The sequence below is a fragment of the Eschscholzia californica genome, unplaced genomic scaffold (genome assembly GCF_041429995.1).
Source record: "Eschscholzia californica isolate CP2 unplaced genomic scaffold, dmEscCali1.0.p SCAF_5, whole genome shotgun sequence".
Taxonomy (NCBI): Eukaryota; Viridiplantae; Streptophyta; class Magnoliopsida; order Ranunculales; family Papaveraceae; genus Eschscholzia; species Eschscholzia californica.
In genome coordinates this window covers 1,209,378-1,220,466 of record NW_028238472.1, presented here as the reverse complement: position 1 = coordinate 1,220,466, position 11,089 = coordinate 1,209,378, and the positions used below count along the sequence as shown (strand labels likewise).

Genomic DNA, 11,089 nt, shown 5'->3' with positions numbered 1-11,089 from the left:
CTATAACTAGGAGCTACAATCTTCGTTAAATCTGCACATTTTACCTTCGAAATAAAACACATCGGACCCCTAATTTTGAACCATAAAAATGTGGCCAATATTACTGAAACTGTCTACCTAGTCAACTAATAACCTAAAATGTTGGAGATTAGATTGGAAACAAATGGAAAGGTAAGCATTCTTAAGCAACACATATGTATATATATGATTCATTTGAAGTATATAATCACAGACTCCTTCCTGCACCAAAGGTTCTCATTCTCCATATGATTAAAGACAAACTAATCTCGAGTTTGATCTTGTTTCTATCTTAGACTGAGTCGGATTCAGACAACGAAAAAAAAAAGAGGTACCTCACTTTTCATCTTTTAGGTGTGACGCTCCATGTCCAACAAAAGTAAAATTGTTGGTTCTAGAGGTATGTATATATCTCGGTTAGGTATATAACGGACATATATACTCACGAATCTTACACATGTAATTGATGAGGTGATTCCAAGGCTTTACTTGCTAGAAGTTGTCTCCGTTTGTTCTAAAAGAGCTCCATCAGCTGTTGGACGACATCTGCATTGGACATAATCATTAGTTACATAAAAGAAAGAAAAGTTATGAAATCTGAACAAATACAGCAGCCGATATCTCAAGAATACAAATGTTGATTGTGTTTGTTTCCTTTTATAACCTCAAATCTGAACAGGACTTAGATCAAGTAGACGTCTACAAGGATTAATCAAGAACCATAGACAACCTTATTATGTATTTGGATGAGGTCAATGCTAATGATTCTTCTTGATTTTCATTTGGTGGCACGCAATTACTTATCTCAAGCTTCACTTTTGATGGTTCGGAAACCGAGCAGATTATTTCTCGTTGATCGTCAATTTATGGGGACTTAAAGAGAGAGGTGTCGATAAAGAAAGCAGAATTAACGAATAAAAACTTGTATAGGTACACTACACAGAAATAATTAGCTACCTTGAACAATTGATGGTGTTGTTTGAAACTCCTGCCACATTGTTTGATAAGCACCAAGATCAAAATGAAGGAATTTAGCAGCAAGGTATGCCGCTCCTGCAGCAATATGATGAGGCTTAAACTGAAGCCAGAGTGAGCTCCGAAGCCTGCACATGAAAGCTATACACGTTAAACCCTATAATAAACATTTATATCTAGATTAATCAAACACACCAAGCATACCAAGTACGATAATAAAATAAATCAGTCAGACCAGAACTGAACCAACTCACATGAACAAGCAATGTCTTCTGCTGTAGGCCATGGGTTTTTACTCATCAACATAATCAATCTCAGGAAGAAACTTCGATGTGATACCAAAAAACTATATTTTTGTTGATTATCCAAATTTAAATCATTAAATCGTACATAGATTATCAAGTAAACCAAGTTGTTTCAGCATTCTTATTCTTACCAACTATGAGAGCAGACATCAGGTGGAATAAGTTTCCAAGAATCTTCTGCATAAATACTACGGAAGTATGAAGAGTGCCAAAACACAGTAAACACTGTTTTAATGCCTGAAATATTTCATCAGCTCCCACATTCTACCCACATTAATATTCCCACTCCAGAGTTCGATGCAAAGGTAAGTCAACTGGAAATTCAATAGGATGTTGCTATGCATGATATGACCTCGAAACTTGTTGAATCTCAACAATCTTCTGTTCTATAATGTGGTTGGAAAAGGATACCCTCGTGATCTTGGAACAAGCATGAATAGCGTATTAGTTTGGTAATGGTTGGAGCAGTAAACTCGGATTCGGCAAGAATCTCATTTTTGGGTAGTACGAAGGGGAAATTGGCCCATGATGTCTAGAAAAGGCTAAAAAACTTGCACTTTCACGCTAAAAAATATTACTAGACAAGTACACAACTAGCAGCCGAAGAAAAAACACAAAAGAAAAGATATTAGCTTTGCTGTCGGTTTACTTTCGACATGTGAATCACCCAAAATAGATTGTAAGGTGTAAGCCATTCCTTTGTATTCTCCTATATAGTTTCCATGGAACATCAGGTTGGGGAATTTATACCCAAGATATAACAGGACAAAAGATAGTGACACTTTTCTCATTTATACTGACATTGCAGAATGAGATGCTAGACCACCAGAAACTCAAATCTAGAGTCTAGGGAAGTACTTTCTCCAAGTTCGGTGGATTGCTGACGAAGCTTTTCATGAAGCTCAATCTACCTAGCTGATAAAAAAAGAAGTTATTTCAAATTACCAGTGTCTAAGTTATAAAAGCACTGTACCACCAGAAAGCCTTTTTTGACCTGAAAAGAGCTAATTGTAGAATAACATAGATCCGGGATGATCCAAAAGAATGCAAGGACGAGAAGACCAAAGAGAAGCAGCACCGGCAGGAGTACTGAGAAGAATAAGCATAAGAGTTGTAACCAAATCGTGGCAACAGAACCTATAGAAACTCAGAAGGAGGTAAAAATCTCCATCTGTAATTTACAATCCACCCAGAAAAATCATGTCGGTTCGAGATCAGTTTCACGGGCAATGTGGAGACAGAAAGGTGATATAAGACAAACCCGTAAATTTTAGAAAGACAACTAGTTGTGAGAGAACTCTATAGGAGTGACCCAAACAAAAATGGAGAGGACGAAAGTTAGATGTTAAAATGGTTAAAACAATCAGAAGGTCAGCGGCTTCTCCAACAACCCGTGACCAACGTGGTAAAAAAGGCATTCATGGAAAAAGAACCACATTACATCAGCAGTTCAACTCCAGATGTAAAACAAAACTATCCATGAACAGCATTCAAATCCTCCTGCTAAGAATATATACAGGTGAGCACGCTAATCTTGTGAATTTTCCTGCAATTAATATGTCATGCCAAAACAATCAATATGCTAGACCCAAATAAATATTCAGCAGTCACTTTCGGCAAAATTAAAGGCGATAGTGGCCACAATTGATTGCATCGATACTATTCTGTCTACCTTAATCCCGCAATAACCATTATCTAAATGCGCTCGACATTGTTGACAATGATCTCCTCCAAGCAATTGTGAGGGTAAAGTGAGAAAGAAATCTCTTACAGAAGAACAAAGAGTAGTTAAACACATCATAATACCATAAAAAGGAGAGTTTGGTGAACTGACCCTTCGCTGACCAAGTTCAATGCCAGATTAACCAAAACAGTCTGTGAAAGTCCTAATTTGTTAAGGACGGATGTTAGGGGGTCATATGGGTGCTGCACATTAAGCTCGAAATTTAGAGTTGTAAGAATCACGTTCTCAGCTTCAATGACACGTTCTCGATACTGCTCAAACCAGTCCTGTTTCCAAAAAGAAGCTCACAAGGTTAAAAAATGGCCATAAACAAAATGCATCAAGTCCCGAAATGCTTCAAACAGCTATATACATAGGATGTCCGACCTTCACTACTTGGAATTCGAGCTTGTATCATTAAATAATAGGGAAATGATGACAGCAATACAGCACTCACCACGGGCAGATAAGCAAAGACAGTAACGTTCTGCTTGTAGCAAATCTCATATGATGCTTTCAGAACGCTATTCAGAGGGCATGGTGTTTCCTCAGACTTCGCAGCAAGGAAAAGAGCTGCCGTTGCAATCAACTGCATATGTGGTAATCACTAATGAGTATAGAAAATTTTCTAACCATAAACTAGAGAAGTAACAATTGATTCAGCAACAAAAACAAGAACACCCACGTACGGATAAATCCTTGATGAGGAAATTTGGCAACTACTGATCTACATGGAAATACTCTGATTACACTGAAAGTCTGAAACAAAAGTGGGAAACTTACAAATCGATCATGACTAGCATGTGATCGTCGAACAAAAAAACGGTGACAGAGAACCATTGCAGTTCCAATAGTAGTCTGCGGCCTGCAAGATACATCTAACCCAATTAAGTCGCAAGTAAATGAAAGGTTACATTATAGAAATTAAGCAACGGGTGCCAAAAACAGATATGGGAGGTGCACATCTTACACATCGACTTGTACCCCAAGATTCTGAAGATAAGCACAGTATGAATACCGCAAAAACGTTTCTCGATATGAATCAATACCATCCTTTCTCGATGGGGACATTTTCTCAATCTCATCTCTTGAAAGAAATACTACATCGTCCTCTATCAATGACCTGTTACGTTTATAACCCGCAACCTTGCTACCATTCACATCAGGTCTTGTACAGGCAGCATATGAACTATTGCTTGTGGAAGGTGTATTGCTAATTGTGTTGGGATGCCAATAATATCTCTGATTGTCGTCGGACGTCGAAATTTTCCTCCTCTTCATATGGTTGACATCCTCATTGATTCTAACATTGTAAGCATTTTCCTGGTATTTTCTCGACAACCCATGAAGATAACTATTGTTGTGATTGATCTGCTGATAGTTATTGTTGTTTCTATCAAACGAAGATCCAAAATCATTATGAAAGCTGGTTTCTTGTCTACGAGCAATTCGTGAGAAAGACATGGTGCTGATAATGATCAAATTCTACAATAACAAACGCTTTTTATCAATCAATAATGAACAAATTCTCCTTAAACACAAGATTTTTAGTTGATAATGATCTAAAGGTAAACATACAACTTAAAAAAATTAGGTTTTTACAACCAGATATTATGAACGTAAACATGAAAAAAATCAAAACTTCAGCAAGTTTCATACTTTCATGTTAGATCTCATTTCTACTTCACTAATAATATCATCTATCATCTAAATCACCTATATCACAACAATTTGAATGATAATTAATCGATTCAATCTTACTTTGATTTTACTCGAAAGAAATTCACGACCAAGAGATAATTAATCAATATATCAGAGGTTAAATTCAAAAATCAAACAAAAATTTGATTCCTTTAGAAGAATGGGTAGCGAAAAAACCTAATTACATAAATCGGATAAGCGAATCTCTGCTTCTAATCATCAATGTTAACATAAACCCTAAGAAACAGAGAGATCAATACCTAATTGAGGATAGAAAAGACGGGCCTGATTGTCTTTCTCTAAAGATTTCAAGATAAATTATGAGTTTTGTGACTGAATTTGGGGGAAGTTTGATTAGAATTTGGGGGAAGTTTGTTAGGGCAAAATTGGGGAGGAACAGTTAAAAGAGAATCACACCGAAAGAGGATTTCTTAACTTTTTGAGAGATAGCGTGATATTTGTGAACATATCTTCGAATTGCGTGGTGTTTCTATACTACTGTGTATATTGATAACTATAATGTTACAACAATCTGGACCGTTAGATAATAAATGTAGTTAGGAACAGATTGTACCATACAGCACCAATATTTTGCTAAGCTACGTAGTTCGACCTTGTTAATCGAGAAATGTTACAGTATAGGATGACGATGACCAGCTTTTGATCCGTTTTGGCACTTCAGGGTTTCATGGTTTTAAAAGGTTTCGCGCGGGGGAGGGTGTTTAACCTCTTAAGAGGAGCACCACCCTCTGTCTTACTACCGAGATGAGATTGTTTACGACATACAACACACCCTCGCTAATAACGTATTACAAGATGACGTGGATCAGCCTTCTGGTCTGTTAGTGATACTATCTGCTTTGACACTTATGGGCCTCGTGATTTTAAAATGTCTCACTGGAAAATGACGCTTAACTTCTTAGGAAGAGCGACACACTTTGTCTCATCTGGGATGGTATAAAACAAAAAAGGTTATGGTTAATTTATTTTAAAATAGTTTGGTAGTTAACTTCCAACATGCTATCATATTTTTGGTCAGTAACATTTGTGAAACCCACTCTCCACCTTCTAACAAGGACGATATATCTATCTATAAGAGTTTTATCTTGCTTTCTAAACTCTACCGCCAGAATAATCTTGTTAGATGTTAATCAGATCCTTGCATCATTTAATATGATTAAGAAATTTTCACCCAAGATGCTAGTTAACTTGTAAAGTAATAGAAAACTCTATTTGGTTGTGTAAAATTTAGACATCACAGTCTCGAACAATTTTCATAAAGGGATGACCAAATATTGCTATTATATGCACAGTGTAATGCCCATAATTATACCACTGCTTCTTGAAACAAAAGATGTAGTGTGTCAAGGGACATCTTTTTTACCGAATAACGAAGTAATCTCAGATAATTTTTATCTTGTTCGATCACGAGACCTTCTACCCAAGAAATTACTTTCAAGATGTAAGAAAAATCAAATATCACTAGCCTGCAACACTATTGATCCGTGCATACGTATTGGTTGCACAAAATAAAAAAGATATGGTCTCACAACTCATATAATAACCTAGCTCTTTAACGTGTGTAAATTATGGGGGTCCATGAGAACCACCCCATGCCAGGATGTTACCATGTGAATTCCACTTTGGATCAAAAACTTTGAACCTCTCCCACCTTCTTCCAGCCTTCCACCATTAATGGCATGCCTTTTACTTGTCCATTGTGCCCTTTCTTGCCGACCTAGCTAATGGACACATGGATCACTTTATGGTTCTCCCATATTTAATCTATTAACCTAAAAAAGCGACAATAGTGGCTCTTATCCTTGATGTTTTTTTGAGTATTTCTATAAAAGTCAACAGGTTTTTTAATGGAGTCCAAAACTCCTGTTTTTTATGATCTATAATTTGGACGTTGGTGGTAGAGGAGGTTAAGTTTGTGGTCATCTAACTCAAAACTAATTGGTAATGAGTTAAGAAAATATACACATTATATTCTTAGTTGCTGAATCCCCTTTTTCCATGTGAGATTGTTATTACACGCTCCTTCGTGTGTGGCGTTTTTTAGTCTAATACGTTTTTTTTTCGGTTGACTGGAAGCACGTGTGGTTTTTTTGCCTATCAAGTGTGTGTCTAACTCTGATACTATGTTAAGTTTGTGAATATTCAACTTCGAACTAATTTTGCAAAAAATAAAAAAAAAACAGAAAAACCTTAGAGGTGGTAGATAATAACTACATATGTCCTTCATACTATCATTTAAATGGGTATAAGGTACCACTTCATTTTTATTTTTTGTTGAAACAAGATCTTACTCTACTTGTGGGGAAATTCTCACAAATTGTGATTTTTTTTTCTGTCGTTTTTTTTTTGTGCAATGCGAAGCTCATCTAGTTCTTTTTCTTTTCACTTTGTTGCAAAAGCATATCTAACTATGCCATACAACCTCAACTCTTATCTATTGTCCTATTATTGGGACGACTCAAGCAGACTAGCAACATGGTATTATTGTTATTAGAAGTTGAATGATCTCACTGTTTTAAATGGGTGTACTAATAGTGTGAATCTAATGGGATAGTGTCCACAAACTATTATTTTTGCAAGTACAATGAGAAAATCTCTTTTTTTTTTTTTTTTTTTTGTTGAACTAGAAAATCTCCTTCAACAAAAAAAAAAGAAAAAGTACAATGAGAAAATCTAAGTGGGTTAGGGTTAGGATCAGGGTGGGTCGGGGGGTTCCAATAGATTCGCGCCAGAATGATATTTACTGTCCTCGAGGGGACCACACACCAAAACAAAGTACGCCGTTCAGGATTTAAGTAGTAGCAGTAAAGTAACTAATTATTACGGTTGGAGAGCATCACGGACGCAGCACGTGACCTTCCCTCCCAAGTAAACGTACAAAATTTGTTTTAATAACGAGAACTCCTAGTTTAAGGGCTAATTCTGTTTTGACCCCCATTATATGGCTAGTTTTCTTTTTTACCCCATATGCTTATCAATTTAACTACTACCCATTATATGACTAGTTTTCTTCGTTTCTATTTTGTTTCTCTGTACGTTTTCTTTTATATCTTTATCTGTAACTTTCCATCTTCTTTCTCGCTTTCTCTTTTATCTTAATCTTTGCTCTTACATGTTCTTTCATCCATCATTATTGCTCTTCTTCCTTTTCAAGAAGAAGATTATTGTTCTTCCTTCTACGAACATATATGAAGAGGGCATTCTCTTTAGTTTCCCCATCTTCAAAGATGTGGGTTAGAAATAGAGCTTATTTTCACTTCGATCACACAATTTCCCTCTTTTCTTAGTTTTCCTCTCCATTGGCTATAGATCTTTGGAATTCATCACATTGAAATAACATCAGCTTATTATATGAAAACAAAAACTTGTGTTTCCATTGATGAAGATATGGAGAAAATTCGAGAATGGGTACGCGGAGACTCAAGAAGACATATAACTGAGGGCAGATTTTGAAATTACAGAAAAACGCAACAGTCTATGAACGAAGTGCCAAGAGACAGAGTTGTAAATAAAGAACTAAAAAAGAAGTTGATCACATAACATGGGTCTACCATGAATTACATTTTTGTAGGTCAATAACACTCCACACCTCAGCTCATGATCACGTGACTCTTAAACCACAAAATTTTAAGATCAAACCCCCATACTTTCCAAACTCCCCATGTGACCTTCTGACTTCAAACTATTTTATTTGAGTCCACCATTTTTTAACTCCATCCCCTGTCTCTCTCTAGATAGATAAATCTCTCTTTCTGAGAGCCTCTGAACTAGTTTCTCTCTCTACCCACAGATCTAAACCAAACTCTATCATCTCATCAAAACCCTAAATTTCAAGTTGGAAAACTGAAACAATGTAGAAAATGGGAAAATCATCAAGAAAAAATGGTAACAACTCATCATCTCAAACACTTCCATCATCTCCATCTCATTCATTCTCATCTTCATCTTCATCATCAGATTTTGAATTTACAGTTTCATTATCACCAGCACTTAAATCTTCATCAAATTATCTTTGTCCAGCTGATGAACTTTTTTATAAAGGTCAACTTCTTCCACTTCATCTCTCTCCTCGTTTATCAATGGTTAGAACTCTTTTACTTTCTCCCTCATCATCATCAAGAAGAACTTCTTCTTGCTCATTAGACAGTAATATCACTACCACTACTTCTTCATCATCAGCTAGAGATTCAACTGGTAGCAGTTCATCAACTGATTGTGATTCATCTAGACCTAGTTCTGTTGCTGATCTTGAAGATGAGTTTAAGAAAATAAAAAATCTCACTTACCCATGTCCCCAAATTCAAAATCAAAACCTAAATGAAAATCAATTTCAGAATCAGAATCATCAAGTTAAGAAACCCAAGTATTTTTCTCTCTCTAGATTTTCCTCTGTTTTTAAAAAAGATCAAACAAAAAACAGAGACCAAGAAAATCTTATTACTACTGATCAATCTTCAATTAAAAAGACTAATTCATCATCATCATCATCATCAGCAAAAGAAGTTATCAGAAAGTATCTGAAAAAGGTGAAACCTTTATATGAGAAATTATCACATAAACAACAACAACAACAACAACAACAACAGAAGATTGGGATTGGTAAATCTAAAGAAGTTTCTGTTTCTCTCTCTAGAATGAGTAGTAGTAGTAATTCAGAGATTATTATACCAAACCCTAAAATGAAAGAAAAGATGAATGTTGGTGGATTTTCGAACTCATTTTCAGGAAATCTAAGATACCCATTAAAGAAAAGTTGTATTTCTAGTTGCCCATCTTCGATTCGAACATCACCAAATCATTCTGGAGTTTTAAATCGAAATAAGATCATTAATGGAGGAGGAGGAGGTGTAAGAGGAGTGTATGATTCAGAAACATCATCAATGAATGAATTACAAAATGCTATTCAAGGTGCTATTGCTCATTGTAAGAATTCAATGATTCAGAAGGAGCCATTGTTGGTAAGTAAGTAATTAAATCAAAAATCAAAAGATTTTATTTTTAATTAGAACTTAATTAATTAAATTACTTCATTAGTTCTTTAGTTTAAAAGTTTTTCCTTTTTTGGGGGAAGGTTTGAAACATTATGTTTATTATGGAAAAAAGGTACCTATTTTGATTCCCTTTTAGTTTAGGGCTCAAAATTCAAGATGTTAGGGATCTTGGATTTAGAGTTACTCCTATTTAATTTTGGGTGTTGGATTAATTTGTTGGGAGAAAGATTAAAGTGTTCATTATCTCTACTAATTAATATAGTATCTAACTTCTTAATTTTAAGCATAATCTCTATTGATATTTGATTATGGTCTTGTCATCTTGCTTAATCTTTTCATTTATTTCCTTTGATCTTACAATTATTTGATGATTATGTTTTTTCAAGTCTTTTTCTTTTTTTTTTTTTTTTTTTGTTGAAAAATGTCTTTTTCTTCTTAATGAGTAAGGGATGGTGCAAACTTATCTTACAATCAATTCGAACTATTTGGACACCTAACTCATTTACAAGCTACTAGTATACAAATAATAAATAACTAGTCGTTTTCTTGTTTTTGTTGTACTTAGAATTTAAATAGATTGTTTTAAGATGGATAAATTTAAAGATCTACATTACATCTAGTTAACGTTAATATATATTGTTTCAAAAAAAACATTAATATATATTATAAGATGAAAAAAATCGTAAATATCAATAACAACAACACAATAAAATAAAAATTCGATATTTTATTCGAAATTTAGACCGTCACAATTCAGACCAACTCTAATAGATTGACAAAGTTAAGATAGAAAAACTATTCTAATTTCACTTTTTAGTTCTTGATTGCTGCCAATAACCATCAGGTAGTGCATCTATTTTGCAATATAAAAGTTTCCGGGTCTCGTGGACTTTAGGCTAGTAGTTTAGATAGGTTCTAGATCAATAGTTTATCGATTCTGTAAGAACTTAAAATTCGCTAATTATCATAAGGTATCAATGTGTACTTGTCAATATCAAAAAGATATTTCAACAACCCTTAATTGGAGGGATAACAAGTTTAGTCTTTCACCCTAGAGGTTAAGAGTTCGCGGCGGCTTACCATTCAAAAAAAATACTGAAAATGATTTCTTAATTGTCCACTGTAATTGGGAGCAAATTACTTACAATTTGACTCTCTTACTTCTAAGTCAACGGGAAAAGGAAGTCCAAAAGTCCATGTGAGCTAGGGGAAGAAAACGGATTGCTTTAAAGTAGAGATTTGGTGGCAAATAGTTATTGTGGGTCAAGTAGACCCACAACATAATTGGTTGGTCTCTTAACGTTGAGCTGACTAGTTGACGTTTTAGTCAGGACCAATCACATGGTGGACCCTGT

At 34.9% G+C, this 11,089-nt stretch overlaps 2 protein-coding genes across 10 annotated transcripts; one reads left to right on the top strand and one right to left on the bottom strand.

Annotated features, from left to right (window-relative positions):
* Positions 1-181: 181 nt before the first annotated feature.
* LOC147536014 (cyclin-T1-4-like) lies at positions 182-5,184 on the bottom strand. 9 transcript variants are annotated; one of them, XR_015224928.1, is made up of 9 exons: positions 4,983-5,184; positions 3,992-4,506; positions 3,805-3,886; positions 3,479-3,610; positions 3,133-3,308; positions 1,430-2,844; positions 1,248-1,339; positions 976-1,121; positions 182-564 (listed from the first exon to the last, which is right to left on the bottom strand). XR_015224928.1 is itself a non-coding variant. In XM_086639238.1 (7 exons), exons 2-7 carry the CDS (start codon positions 4,483-4,485, stop codon positions 533-535), a joined length of 1,062 nt encoding a protein of 353 aa, XP_086495364.1. In that variant the 5' UTR covers positions 4,486-4,506; positions 4,983-5,184; the 3' UTR covers positions 182-532. The 9 variants fall into 9 exon arrangements, 2 of the variants coding, with proteins under 2 accessions (XP_086495364.1, XP_086495365.1); XR_015224931.1 differs by having other exon boundaries at positions 5,008-5,156; XR_015224927.1 differs by having other exon boundaries at positions 1,248-2,844.
* Positions 5,185-8,473: 3,289 nt separating this feature from the next.
* On the top strand, positions 8,474-10,049 carry LOC147536013 (putative membrane-associated kinase regulator 1). Its single transcript, XM_086644698.1, has one exon. It carries the CDS (start codon positions 8,604-8,606, stop codon positions 9,711-9,713), a length of 1,110 nt encoding a protein of 369 aa, XP_086500824.1. The 5' UTR covers positions 8,474-8,603; the 3' UTR covers positions 9,714-10,049.
* The last annotated feature ends 1,040 nt before the right edge of the window (positions 10,050-11,089 follow it).

Excerpts from the sequence above, each read along its gene's own strand:
- LOC147536014 (XM_086639238.1), bottom strand. The coding sequence starts at position 4,485 with ATGTCTTTCTCACGAATTGCTCGTAGACAAGAAACCAGCTTTCATAAT. Across the intron at positions 3,887-3,991 it reads CTTGGGGTACAAGTCGATGT|GCCGCAGACTACTATTGGAA; the intron begins GTAAGATGTGCA and ends TGTATCTTGCAG. Across the intron at positions 565-975 it reads AACACCATCAATTGTTCAAG|ATGTCGTCCAACAGCTGATG; the intron begins GTAGCTAATTAT and ends TGTCCAATGCAG.
- LOC147536013 (XM_086644698.1), top strand. The coding sequence starts at position 8,604 with ATGGGAAAATCATCAAGAAAAAATGGTAACAACTCATCATCTCAAACA.